The sequence below is a fragment of the Nestor notabilis genome, unplaced genomic scaffold, assembly GCF_000696875.1.
Source record: "Nestor notabilis isolate BGI_N333 unplaced genomic scaffold, ASM69687v1 scaffold6021, whole genome shotgun sequence".
Taxonomy (NCBI): domain Eukaryota; kingdom Metazoa; phylum Chordata; class Aves; order Psittaciformes; family Psittacidae; genus Nestor; species Nestor notabilis.
In genome coordinates this window covers 12,178-26,413 of record NW_009916001.1, presented here as the reverse complement: position 1 = coordinate 26,413, position 14,236 = coordinate 12,178, and the positions used below count along the sequence as shown (strand labels likewise).

General features: G+C 50.9%; 1 protein-coding gene across 1 annotated transcript in view; it reads right to left on the bottom strand.

Annotated features, from left to right (window-relative positions):
• Window positions 1-2,292: 2,292 nt before the first annotated feature.
• MTMR4 (myotubularin related protein 4) overlaps window positions 2,293-14,236 on the bottom strand; it is a gene marked incomplete at its 5' end in the record, with an annotated part of 22,217 nt that continues 10,273 nt past the window's right edge. The window contains 12 exon segments of the mRNA XM_010024394.1: window positions 2,293-2,865; window positions 3,830-3,918; window positions 4,205-4,315; window positions 4,670-5,933; window positions 6,282-6,436; window positions 6,558-6,728; window positions 6,859-7,044; window positions 7,821-8,016; window positions 8,440-8,551; window positions 8,847-8,975; window positions 9,244-9,440; window positions 13,263-13,376. Of these exon segments, the coding sequence (XP_010022696.1) occupies window positions 2,688-2,865; window positions 3,830-3,918; window positions 4,205-4,315; window positions 4,670-5,933; window positions 6,282-6,436; window positions 6,558-6,728; window positions 6,859-7,044; window positions 7,821-8,016; window positions 8,440-8,551; window positions 8,847-8,975; window positions 9,244-9,440; window positions 13,263-13,376 (2,902 nt within the window).

Genomic DNA, 14,236 nt, shown 5'->3' with positions numbered 1-14,236 from the left:
AAGCCATTCCCCTTGTCCTGTCCCTACAGGGTCTTGTTTAAAGCCCCTCTTCCGGTTTCTTGTCAGCATCTTCAGGTATTTGGAAGGCTGCTGTATGGTTTCAGTAGCACCTGTCTAATGTGATCACTGACCTGAACTGTAGTAGTTTACCAGAGTATCTCCTTAATTATAAGATCTCTGGGTGCTTTAAATTGATGACAGGCTTTTTTAGAAGATCCTTTCCAGCTCCACCACAAACTAACTTCCCACCATCTCCCTTGGCACATTAAGCTAAGCATGATGGTCCCCATCTGTATTCCTGCAGAGCAGAACACAATCATAGAAATACCAGGCAAAATCTGATATAAACGTTCTGGAGCATCCTGTCCGAGTCTTTCCCTGGAAAACAAAAATCCCTTTTGGGTCATTACAGGCGAGGCTGGAAGAGGCTGGTGTCCCAGGCAGCTGCAGGTTTGCTGGGAAGAGCAAAGGGTGGTCTGATTTGTGACATGGAATATTAAATCCCTAAAGTACCTTAATCAAGGGGAGACGCAGCAAGTACCAGCAGCCTGTGAGAACACTGTGAGAAGAATTCACCACAAACAAAAGAATGGTTCCCAAACACAGCAGCACTAATATAGAGATTTTATTTCAACTGTATTGAGTTGTACAGCACATTTTGTTTGTCACAATGCTATTGAACTGATTTTAGAGTTTTTTGGCCAGCACATTGTGACACTGAACTCACGAGAGCTAAAAGCAGTTTGGACTAATGGCCTGAACGGAAGGGCCAGGAGTACCTAGTTTCTGGCTTCCTCATCACTCGCAGTTATTCCAACACGTGCAAAACAGGAGCAAACCCAGTTTCTTCTGCCAGCCCAACGGTCACTCTCCTATGTCTGGCAATGACTGCATGGTACAAGGCGGGGGAGAGTCTGAAGCAAGGTGCCTTCTCTTCCCAAAGCCATATTGGTTGTACCCAGTATGGAAAAGAAGCAGAGTCCAAGGAAGCACAGGGTCTTCAGATGATGCTAGCTTTGCTTGCACTATTGGGATTTACAAAACCAGAGGCTGACATATCAAAGTGCAAGAAAGGGTCATTATTCCACTCCCTCTGACAGAGATGACAAACCATTAGCAAAGAATTTGGGAGATCACAATGCATAAAGCACTTTGCCTTGTTAGTAGAACCAAACATCCTCACAGGTCCTCCCCACACACATGAAGTCTCAACTCATGAAGTGCAGAATTTATCAGACATTTTCATTCAGCTGGAAAAAAGCCTGCATTTCTGCAGAGAAATCCCCACTTCAAAACTCTTCTTCCTCATTAATACCACAGACTTTTCTTAGAAAGGAGGTGAGACAGGTGCTCTCCAAGGGATCTAGGGATTAAAAGCCCACCTTATGCCCACTGTCTTCCTAAACCTCATTTCTTTCTAAACCCAGTTCCTTTTCCTTAGAGTGAGTTGGGATTCCTGCTCTCTAGTTTAAAGAAGCAGAGAGGCAATTACAAGTTGGCAACTCTGAACTTTGACCACTGTACAGGAAACAAAAAAAACAGTAAAATTCAAGAGGCATTCTAGGTAGCACTGGGGCAAGTCGGAGAGATTGTTTCCACCACTGAGCAGATCCACACCTCCTGTTGATCACTGCAGCTTGGCTGTACATCCTGAAGTAAAAAGCACAGACCACAGTGTCTGTGTCAGCCAGTGTCCTTCCCCATCCCCATTTTGGTATCAATGCTTCATTCTCCCTTCTTCGGGTTACATTAAGTGCACAGAAATATATAGCAGCATTTGGACTGAAACCCTCACATACACCAGACAGCACATTCCAGGAGGTAAAACAACACATTATGGCCTATACCCTCAAGGTATCAAGTTTTCAGGATAAAGAGCAGTAGGAAGTGGAGAACTGAGGGCAGAAAAGGGGAAGAGGAACAACACAGGAACATGAGTTCTGTTTCCATGCCAGGAGAGGATCAGAGTGCCATTCCTGTTAGCACCAGGCTGTGACATGACCACAGACAAGCAGACGGGCAGAGCAGAAGTGAAAAGCCAACCTCCCATCTCCCCGCAGTGCTGGGGACAGGGGCAAAGTCAAGTGTGTTCACCAGTCCCAGCGGAGCGTGGAAACGGGCAAGATCTGCTGGACCCGTTTTCAGCCACAGTGAATTTCTCTTCAGTGCACGAGAGAGAATCCCTTATGACGGCTGATGAGTCTTATTCACCGAGCTGATCGCAAATCACACTCATGGAAAGAGAATCCACAGAGCTGCTCTGGGCTGAGGCCCTTCCACAGCCCATGGCGCCACCGGGAGCCTGCCCTCTTCCTTCTCACACAGCAGCCAGCCTTCGCAGTGGGAGTTGGTTCTAAACATGCCTTTCTATTGCTTTGGGGGTACTTTGCATGGGCAGTATCTGTGAAAACATTGCTTTCCAGCCCAAAAAAGAAAGAGGCTGCAATCCCCTCTTTAGCCCTAGGTCGTCAAGGCTACACTGGTACCAGCGTGGGGACACACACACACACCATACTCTCTAATCTGAGCTCCTCTGCTCCAGACTGATAGTAAGACTGCTGAAGACAATGCATTCAAGCTTGGTGTTCAAGTGTTGCACCAAAGGCCTTCCCAATTACAGTGGAGGCAGTCACGCTTCAAACCCACCAGAGGAAAGGCTGGGCTTAGACAGGTCCCTTGTCTGGCATTCAGCTGGAAGCTGTGGCAATGGGCTTCTTCAGATGTTGGCTCATGAGCTCCCTGGCACGAGAGACTTGGATATGGTCGTAACAGGAGTTACAAACGAGGACAGGGTCATACAACTGCTGATCAGGGATGGGCAACTTCAGGTGGCAGCAAGCAGCACAAAACACGTTCCCACAGTTCCTGTCAAGGAGCAAAAACAAACTGTGAAAAGAGAGCTGGGAACACCACAGCAAAACCTTAGCAAGTACAAAGGACCCAGTTCAGGGGTGAAGTATCAGCCTTACTCATGACTTGTCAACATGTTTCTTGAAGTACACACTGTGGTCTCCAGTGCAAGCTAACTGGCTAGCACTAAGGAGGGACTAACGGGCATTACTACCCAGGAGAAGGATCGAAGGCCTTGGAAAAACAGAAACAGGAACAATGTAGAATGGAAATCTGCAGGGAATTCATGAGGCCTGCGAAATAAAGGAAAAACTTAAAACTTCCTTCTAGGAGCTGGAAGGAACAGACATCGCAGGCAGGCATTTTGTGTGTGGTGGTTTGAGCCCAGCCAGTAACTCAGAACCATGCAGCCGCTCACTCCCTCCCTCCCTTCTCTCCTCCCCCAGCTCCCAAAGGGATGGGGAGGAGAATCGGAGGAATGTAACTCCCACAGGTTGAAATAAGAGCAGTCCAGTAACTAAGGTATAATACAAACCACTACTGCTGCCACCAATAGTAATAAGGGAAATAACAAGGGGAGAGGACACAACCACTCACCCCCCCCCAACCGATACCCAGCATGATCCGAGCAGCGATCTGGGCCTTCTGGGTAACTCCCCCCCCCTTCATATACTGGGCATGACGTGCTGTGGTATGGAATAGCCCTTTGGCCAGTTTGGGTCAGATGTCCTGTCTCTGCTTCCTCCCAGCTTCCCCTCCTCCCTGGCAGAGCATGAGAGACTACAAACTCCTTGATGGGGGTAAGCATTGCTTAGCAACAACTAAAAACATCAGTGTGTTATCAGCATTGTTCTCAGGCTAAAGTCAAAAACACAGCACTGCACTAGCTACTAAGAAGGAGAAAAATAACTGTTAGAGCTGAACCCAGGACAGTGAGGTTTGTGAGGAAGAGGCTGAGAACTACAGCGATAACATTTACCTGCAGTGGTGCCTCCGCTTGGCCAGCCAGAATTCACAATCGCAGTTAAAACAGTGTGAGGCCATGTGGTCTGGAACCCACCGCGTGACCTAGGGCAGACACCAGTCCTCATCAGCTCTCAGTTTGTAACCCCACAACAACCGTGTGTCAGGACCTCAGCGCTGGCTGAGATGTGTCTTTGGACCACAACAGGCCAGCCAGAGTGAGCCCACCCGACAGGCTGCCTTCTATCAGACACAGCAACACCAGAGGGTGTGCTAAAGGACAAGGGTGGTTGTTCTCTCCCTTGCTTCCAGACCACTCTCTGCTGCCAAAGTTAGCCACAAAGAAACATCCTCTCCTGCTGCATTACTGCTGCCGCAATAGGACACGTACCTCAGTCTCCTTCTTATCCACAGGCTCCCAGCTTGCTTCTGACAAACAGTCCTCACTGTGATCAGAACAGAAATCCTCGGTGTCGCTGCCGTCCGATTCCTTTAAACATGTCTGCAAAAAGAATCACAGATCCCCTCAGCTGCCTCAGTCACACAGCCTAGGCCATTCCCTGCTCCAGCCCCACTCGGTGCTTGTTGAGGGAATGTGGTTGGCTCCACAGCACCCCATACAAGGGGATGAAGCATTAATGACCATGTAGGAGCCACTGCTTGGCCCTCAAGAAGCAGAGGTACTTCTGGGGGAACAAGAACATGGTGCATGGACAGGAGGGGAACAGGGCTGAGGAAACCCACTCCAGAAGAAAGAGATCGAGAACCATGGTTGGAGAGGGCAGTGTGAGGGGGGCGCAGGGACCCGCGCTGGAGCTGCACTGCTGGAGCCGGGGCGGTAGAGGCAGTTACTTACGAAGTCATCCTCATAGTCCATGGGAGGCTCAGCCGGGGGGGTGCAGAAGTGGCGGATGTCCAGGCGCAGCTGCAGCTCTCGCACTTGCCTGCGCAGCTGCTCCACCTCCTGCTTGTAGCTGGCCTCGATCTGCCGCAGCCGGTGCTGGATCACATCCGTGGGGAAGGGCAGCCCGTCATCATCCAGGTAGAGAGGAGGCACAGGAGAAGGACATTTTGGTGGCATGTGCTTGGGACCAGACACTTGTTTCAGGTGGCAGGGTAGCCATGAACGGCTGGGCTTCCCTGCGGAGCCTGCAAAATGCATGCCGTGGCCAGAGCAGGCTGAGGGCTTTGCACCTTCTCTGGCAGACCACTGGCTGCTGAGGCACAAGCTTGGTACCCGCAGAGGTTTGCAGCTCACCCTCTTGCTACAGCAGCCATAGGAGATGAGGTGTCTGGGTGCAGGCTCCCCACTGGGGAGCGATGTCACCATTCCTTGAAAACTGTCCCAGTTGGATCCCAGGAAAGAAAACTCACTGCTTTGGCTCTGGGAGATAGGCTTTCGCCACTGCTCCAGAGGGACTCTCCCCAGCCGGCCCGGCTCCTCACAGGGCACACTCCTTCCAGCATTGCCTTTGCCACTGTCTTCATCTGGGCAGGGGATGGCTGGGGCAGGGCCTGGGATGTCCGGGCAAGGGATGCTTGCTGCCAGGGATGCCTGGCTGGGAACGTCTTGGCAGGGGGCATTTCTCTTGGGGCAGCCTCCTCAACTGGACACCATGCCAGCAGCCTTCGAAGGTTCCTGGGGGCAGGTTTCTAGTTCCTGGGAACAGGTTTCTAACTGCTTTCCGGAACTGGTGGAAACCCTGTCGACATCTTCCTGTCCAGAAGAATGTGGAGCTGGACACGTGCTGTCCACTTCCTCCATGTATGTTCCATTCCCCTTTTCAGCCTCCACAGAGACACTGCTTGCTGGCACTGAAGCCCAGCTGCTCAGTTCCTTGCTGTGCCCTTGGTGCTCAGCATGGCTGCTGCAAGCACTGTTGGCTTGCAGGGAAGCATTTTCCTCTTCCTCCTCCACCTGCCGTGGTTCTCCTGCAGCCACTGCACTGCCTTCGCCCAAGTACAGCTCAGCTCCCTCAGTGGTGGTGTGCCGGGCTTCCAAGCCCACCCGGACTTCCTGACAGTGGTTATTCAGGTTGGGATCACTAGAGGTGCGGGTCAGCGGGCTGCTGGAGTCACAGGCTGAGAGCAGGTCATCCATAGATCTTGTCTTTGGTAATCTAGAATGCAAAAGCAAAGCAAATCTCAACAAAACCCCTGAAACTTCCCTCATTTCAGTCAAAACTGAGATGAGGGAAGGGAAATGTTCCTAATTGCAGCTCTTAGGGTGGGCAGGGAGGGGTGGTACAGCAGGATGAGCTGAACTGCACAACTCTATAATGTGGCCTTTGGCCTTATAGGTCCAGCAGAGAGCTGTACATGTTCCTCGCTGGGACAATGCTACAGGGCTCCTGCTCTTCACAGGAAGGATGAGAACAACTGGTAAACCAGAGGAACTACAATGAGCAAGGAGGGAAAGAAGGACTGGGGGTAGGCAGCAGCCTGGTCCTTGAGCTCTATGCTCTTACCTGTCCAAACATCGGCCACTGAACTCCTGGCTCTGAGATCCAGGGGGTGGATAAATGTCCATATCATCCTGTCCCAGAGGATGCGGCGAGGAAGCTGGGAGATACACTGCTGTCCAGACGTGCAGAGCTCGCACATGGCACACCGGGTGCAGCACCTGCAACAACCACTTCTGATTAGAAATGAACGCAAAAGGAAACCCCTCCAACCTCTCCCCACGCCATCCCTGGTGCCCAGCAGGCAAACAGCCTGGAAAGCTGGGAAGGAGCTCTATGGACCTGCTCAGATCCTGGCATGTAGAGAAGATTGTGGAAGTTCTTATTGCCAGCCCGCAGGAGGGACCAGACGGAGCAGGTACGCTTGTAGATGTTGTGCATCTCTCGCTCACAGGGGCTGTTCCCAAGGAAGGTTCCATAGAGGCAGGAATACGTGTGCTGCACCAGTTTCACCTGCAGCATCAGGAAGGGGACAACTGTGAGAGTTCTTTCAACTACCACTCTGCAAACTATCATGGCCCTCCCTCCACCTCTGCTCACATCTGGCAAGGAAAAAAGAGACGTTTGCATGCATATTTCTTACCAAGAAAGCTTCGTTGAACTCAAATAGGCAAGGAAATTGCTTCAGAAGCTGATGAACAGCATCCAGCCACTGGAGAAAAACTGGGCACTGCTCATTCTGATCTTCCACCTTCTCCTGGTGACCACAGCGATCGCCAAACTTGTGACCAAAATCCAGCCAATCTGATTCAACAAGCACCTGGAAGCCCTGTGGATAAAAGAAAATCTACCTGCAGACCCTTTGCTGTAGGCCCCATGTCCCAGCAGTGCCAGGCAGGCCCAGTGTTGCACCAGTGCTTGGTCTGGGAGCAAAGCTACCTGAAAGTCAGAGATTGCCAAACATGACCTCACAGCTGTTATTTCTACACAATAAAGAGCTTGGAGAATATGCACAATTAAGAGTAGGGAAGCAGCTGAACCTTGAACACAAGATGCTATTTACCACAGTGCTTCACCAGGCTGGGCAGAGCAGTGAGTACAGTACACTGGAAACAGGTAGAGGTGAGCATGGAAGAAACCAGCATGCACAACAGCAGCTCTGAAATGCCACTAAGCTCATTGCCAAATGCAATCCTGCTTTCTCTGGAGACTCTGAGACAAGGGGGGCTACAAAGAAAGCTGGAGAGGGGCTTTTGACAGGGGCCTGTAGGGACAGGACAAGGGGAATGGCTTTAACTTGCCAGAGGGCAGATTGAGATGAGCTCTGAGGCAGAAGCTCTTCCCTGGGAGGGTGCTGAGGCGCTGGCACAGGGTGCCCAGAGAAGCTGTGGCTGCCCCATCCCTGGCAGTGTTCAAGGCCAGGTTGGACACAGGGGCTTGGAGCAACCTGCTCTAGTGGAAGGTGTCCCTGCCCATGGCAGGGGTTGGAGCTGGATGAGCTTTAAGGTCCCTTCCAACCCAAACCACTCTAGTATTCTATTATTATGATTCTATGAAAAAATGCCTTTCAGCAGCTATGAACTAGCAGCATAGCACCACTCGTACCTCCATGGTCCTGTAGTAAGGGTCCAGAAGAATCTTGGCCAGTGCTACAATCTGTGGAGTCCTGTCCCAGCCATCGGAGCAATGAACCAGCACTGGACGCCCTTCTCTGTCAACTGCACTGGAGACCAGCACTGCTGCTTTCAGCATGACAGAAAGGTGCTGCAGCCACTTGGTACTCTCCAGAGCCGAAAGCCAGCTAGAGCATGGGCAAAAAGCAAGAATATTGTTGCTTAGCTCTTCAGTGAAAAAAGAAAACCATATATTTTAATCTAAGTCTTTTTGGAGCCCTCAGTGAAATCAGTCTTCTAAAATGTGTTCCAGAGGAGCCAGCCAGCCTGGGATTAAGTGCAAATAATCCAACCCTTAATTTCAGTTTTTTCCCAGATACAGCTACATTTGAGAAACTCTCAGAGCACACACACAGCTAAGTGACACTGAGGCAGTGCTGCAATGCTCTCTGGATTACCAGGGATCCAAAAAGCAGCATTCAAGCACTGTGAGCACTTTCCTGTCTCTCTATTTTCTGAGGTAGAAACCTGGGATGGGAAAAAGGAAAAGGGAGGGAAAAAACCCAGGACATTGACATAGCCTCAAACACAGCTAGAGAAAAGTCACTCACTTGCTGGGGTCTGGCACCTGGCTGCAGACAGCACGCAGATACTGGAAGCTGTTCCGGATGGAGTGGATGTTGGCCATGCCCATGAACACAACTTCACAGTTTGGGTAATACTCTGAATACAACAGAGATGGAAACATTCAGAGAGAGCTGCTGCCACTGCAACAACACACGTGGAGGCTGTCCCCTCACCACACCATTCCTGGTCCCCAGCAGGCAGGCAGGCCTACAGAAGCCCTGTGGACGTGCAGCAATGTGTCTGCAGTAACAGACTTTGCACAAGCAAGACGAGGAATGTGCTCCCAGAACCTGAGCACCAAAACCTGACCTGACCCCCAGCTGCTCTAGGTCCCGCTCAACGAAGCAGGTCCAAGAGGAGGATGACCTGGGATGGGCTCAGCCCTGTGTACCTTCACATTCGCAGCCGCCTCCCTTCGCTCTGTTGGCCACGGCTGCAGTGTAGGACCTGGCATCAAGAATCAGCAGCTTCTGAGGAGTTCCAGAGTTCTCCACACGCGAACATGCGGTCAGGGACGAGTCTGCAGAGACAGACATGGACTGAGATCCTGGCACCTCCCTATCGTACAACCTGCCCCCAGGGCCACCCAGCGCTGGCCATGAACGAGTCCAGCGACCCGTCCCACACACTGCAGCCAAGGCTTGACAGGGCCCAGATTATCCATCTGGATCCTGGCTTTAATCCCTGCACGGTAACAGCCCTGTCAGCAGCACCAGTGACACTTGGGTGCAGGAAGCGTGGAATAATTGTGTGTTTAAGAGAGAGTGGAAGGGAGCGAGCTGGCTCACCGAAGTCGGCATCGCAGGGCTCGCGGCTGTCGCCACTCCCGGTGTGCGGCACGCTGCCGGATACCTTCACTCCAGGGTTCAAGGCACAGGCTTTGGCAATAGATGTCACAAGATACTCGTCATCGGCGTTCCGCCAGCCCCACCAGCTGATTTCAGGCTGGCTGCAGCGTGCAATCACTGCCCCGTTGCGCACGTGTCTGCAAAGGAAGCGAGACCCTAAATGAAGACCCCTGAAAGGGTGAGGAACAACCCCAGGGAGCTTCTCCTCCATCCCTCAGGGGTCAGCATTGGGACCAGCACTGTGTAACGTCTGTCAGTGACATGGACAGTGGGATCAAGCACCGTCAGCATGCTTGCTGATGACAACAAGCTGTGTGGTGCAATCGACACACTGGAGGGAAGGGATGAGATCCAGAGGGACCTGGACAGGCTGGAGAGGTGGGACCATGTCAACCTCATGAAGTTCAACAGAGCGAAGTGCAAGGTCACAGAATCATAGAATGGTTTGGGCTAGAAGGGACCTTCAAAGCTCACCTAGTCCAACTCCCTGCAATCACCAGGGACATCTTCAACTAGATCAGGCTGCCCAGAACCACCTCCAGCCTAGGCTGGAATATCTCCACGGATGGTGCATCCAACACCTCTCTGGGCAGCCTGTGCCAGTGTTTTACCACCCTCGTTGTATAAAATTTTTTCCCCATGCCCAGTCTGAATCTCCCTCTTTTAGTTTAAACCCATCACCCCTTGTCCTGTCACAACAGCCCCTGCTGAAAAGTCTCTCCCCATCTTTCCTATAGGCTCCTTTTAAGAACTGAAAGGCTGCTCTAAGGTCTCCCCAGAGCCTTCTCTTCTCCAGGCTGAACGAGCCCAGCTCTTTCAACCTCCCCAGAGCAGAGCTGCTCCAGCCTTCTGGTTATTTTTGTGCCTCTACTCTAGAGCAGTGATTCAGACCAGTCTGTGGAGAAGGACTTGGGGGTGCTGGTTGATAAGAAGCTCCCCACAACCCGGCTTCAGTGTGTGCTTGAGCCCAGAAACCCTCCGAGTGCTGTGCTGCACCCCCAGAGCGTGAGCAGCAGGTCATGGAGGGGATCCTGCCCCTCTACTCTGCTCTTATGATACCCTACTTGCAGCACTGTGTGCACTTCTGGTGTCCTCAAGATAAGAAGGACATGGAGCTGTTGGAGCAAGTCCAGAGGAGGCCTTGACGATGATCAGAGGCTGGAGCACCTCCTGTATGGAGACAGGCTGAGAACATTGGGGCTGTTCAGCCTGAAGAAGAGAAGCTACGTGGAGATCTCAGAGCAGCTCCAGTGTCTGAAGGGGGCTACAAGGATGCTGGAGAGGGACTCTTCATTAGGGAAGTTCTTCCCTGTGAGGGTGCTGAGGCACTGGCACAGGGTGCCCAGAGAAGCTGTGGCTGCCCCATCTCTGGCAGTGTTCAAGGCCAGGTTGGCCACAGGGGCTTGGAGCAACCTGCTCTAGTGGAAGGGGAAGGGGGTTGAAACTGGATGATCTTAACCACAGCTATGACAAGGGGCAGTCTGAATCAAATCAGCAGCCGTATCTCAAAGACTTCAAACTCACAAGCTCTCAAAAAGCCTCAGGTCAGTGCTCAAGAGAACCAAAAGGGTTAAGAATGCACTAGCAGTTATTTGGAAAAGAATAAGGCAGAAAATGTTACGGCTTCACATCTTAAAGCATCTTCAAAATGACACAATTTTCTCTCTAATCCATCTAGAAAAGGATAATGTAGTGCTGTGACCTCCAGAGAAGGGTAGCACAATCATAGGTGCAGAAGAGCTTTGCTACAGGGATAACAAGTAGGAAACAGCTCCCCACCATGAGAGAAGGGCACAAACGGATGAGAGGCATAAAAGGTCATGAAAGATATAAAAAAGTGGGTTTGGAAGATTAGTCTTATTTTTCCCTGACAGACATGGAAACAAGCACTGGAATGGTCATGCCATATGCTTAACAAAAACAACAAGTATTTTTTGGACAACCAGCAAGCCAGACAGTGGACTCGCTGACACAGGGCAATGCGGAAGTGTGAACTGGTTCCAAAATGCATCAAAGTCATGGATGGAGGCCTACCAAGCAACCACAAAGCATACGCCCAAGTTCTCCTCAATATCTGCCATAGAAAAGCTCAGATAGTGGTTGCTCCAGAGATGCACCAGGGAAGAATACCAGCATACCTGTCCCACTTGTGACACTTCCCTGTGATGCTGCTCCTGGGGACAGGATAATGAACCGGCCAGCCCTGCACCTCAGCTCTTCACAACAGCAGTGCCTGTCCCTTCCTACCCTCAGCGCCCCTCTGCAGATGAGCTGCAGTAAAGATGAAGATATAAAGCTCCTGACTAACCACATCTAAGTGTGTTTATCTGTAGGTCAGCACCCCTGAAAAGGTTGCTCTGATGGCCAAGTCAGGGATGTAACACTCTAGATCCTACAGCACACCAGCACCAGCCACCCCATTAGGCAGGGGTTGCTTAGCTGCGGTGAGGGCTCTAGAAACATACCTTTAAATATCTTTCTCCTGCTGCACCCCCGTAAGGGGCTCTGCTGTTCCACACAGGAGACAATGCTTGTTCTTGGAGGCACACCACAAAAATGCACCAAGGCTTTGGACTCCTGACAGCGGTGCATGGTCCTCTCTGGTCTCACTCTTGCATGATCCGAAAGCTGAAGACTGAGCACTCAGCCATGGGGCTGGAGCAATACCCACTGCCCACCCGCTGCTTCCCAGGCAGCTACTGCAGCACCAACATGGGCAAAGGTGCTGCTGAACACCTCTGAGGAGCTTTCCTGCTGCCATAGGCCCAAGGTCTTCTGAAGGTGGCTGTGCAGACAGAGAGCACTCCGGAGGAGCGGCTGGCAGGCAGCACCCCTCTGCCTCTCATCAGCTAAATAATTCATTGCATTCTTTGCATTGTTTTAAAGGTTAATTGTGCCTGGAGGCTCCTGCATCTCTCCTGTGCATCTCTGAGCTCTGTGGCCTCAGAGGGGGAGACCTGAATTTCTGCTTTGCTTAACAAATAAATTATACTTTTTTTTTAAAGAAAACTAATAATGTACCTTTGGAATCAAGTGTTACAGCTCTGATGGTGACCCCATGAGTTCAGCCTTGCTCTCCAAAAGCTCTGAAGTCTACCAATCAGTCCAGTGACTACAGAGCCCTTGGGAGGCATGTGCCCGAGCCCACCTATCCACTGTCTCCTGAACTACAACTGAGGAGGAGCTGAGTGTGAGGCTTTTCATTTCTCCCCTTTCCATATAGCACAAGGCACTCCAGAAGCAGCCATGGCCCTCAAAGACCATCCTGGCCAAAAGACTTCAACAGATATACACTGGCAAGCACTTATCCTGTCTTGTAACATCACTTGTCAGCATCTTCTAATCTGATCCCAGGCTGCAAAGGGCTGCAGCTCAGCTTGTAAATTACTGGGTACCATTCCAGTGGTATTATAAAGCAAGGAACAAAATAATTGTCAGAGTAGCAAAAAGACAGGGCTTTGCCCTGGGGTGGGAGGTGCCCCCAGCACCAGGCAGAAGTAATCACAAATAAAATTAACTTCTTAGCTGACTTGGCTACAAAGAGGGAAAGGCTCCATGTGATAAGCAGCATTCATTATGACTCTGCTGCAGAATTTAGATCTTCTGGAAGTAATACACTGTGTGTTGCCAGCATCTGACAGCCAACCATGTAACATGAAGATAAAGAGTTAAAGTACAAATTCACTGGGTTTGTTTCCTTGCTTTTGTACTTCCCACAGTTGTCCTTTGTTGTGCAGCTCTGGTATTTGCAAAGTCTGTTATATCTGGATTTAGTCTAAGGCTGGCTCCATCCTGTACATTTTACAACGCACACACTGGCTGAGTGCACCTATTCAACCAGCCTCCCATTTTTTTCAAACATGTCAGCCATCCCTAATGGCTTCCCAATGCCCTGTGCAAGACAACGAGGAAAAGGGCAGCTCTCTTGGTGGAGAGCACTGCTCTGGGTTCATGTTTACCTGTACACCACCACAGGGATCCTCTTCCAGGACCTGAACGAAGCCACGTTCTCTAGCTCTTTGTCGGTGATCCACACAGGGACCAGCAGCTTCTGGGGATAACTGGAACAAAGCCTGGAAAAGAGAAAGGATGAAGGCAAGGTGAGGACTCAGCCATCAAAAATCTGCTCCAGAGCAGCTGTGAAGAGAGAGGGCAGGAGCAGCTCACACATCCCCAGACTCAGCATACAGGACTTTGGCTCCTCCTCTTCGTATCTGTCTCAGTACAGTCTCAACATGAAAAACACTGTCAGGAATGAGCTGAGAGAAGTCAACCTCCTTTCACCCCAGGCCTCACCTCTGAGCCCATACCAAGCACCCCAGCACTTCCCAAGGATGCCTGTAAGAATTCATGAAGGTTTAGGGGAAAAGTCATTAATTCTGTGTAGGGTTTGGGTGTTCTTGCAGCACTTGCAAACCCAGAAGCACACAGTGCTTCTGGTAAATTACAATCTGCTACTTTCTGCCTTGCAGAAAACAGGTCACCACTTTTTAAAGCTTTACACATCTTTCTGCAAGGAAGATACAACTCTTCCCAGAAAGATGGCAATGGTGGTTTGGTGTATGCTATGATGAAATGGCATGTGGTGTAACTAAGGGCATTATCTTGTTTGGTGGGGTGCCAAAAAACAGATTTCTAATGCACATCTGAACACATACTAGGAGTGAGAGGAATGTGATGGGCAAGTCCCTACAAACCCAGTCCCACAAGGAAGAAACTGGCAGCATGCACAGCTAAGAGCGGGGGACACCTAGCCTCACTGTGCAGAGGTGCAGGACCAGAGGAGCCCCTGATGTGCAAAGCAGCTCTGCTGAAATGGAAATTCAGCTGGGGAGGGTGAGGGAGATGAGAGGAGACAACAGGATTGCAAATGTCCCAAGAAAGATGTTACAAAACAAACTGCAAGTACATTATCAGCAGGGCAAGAGGGAAG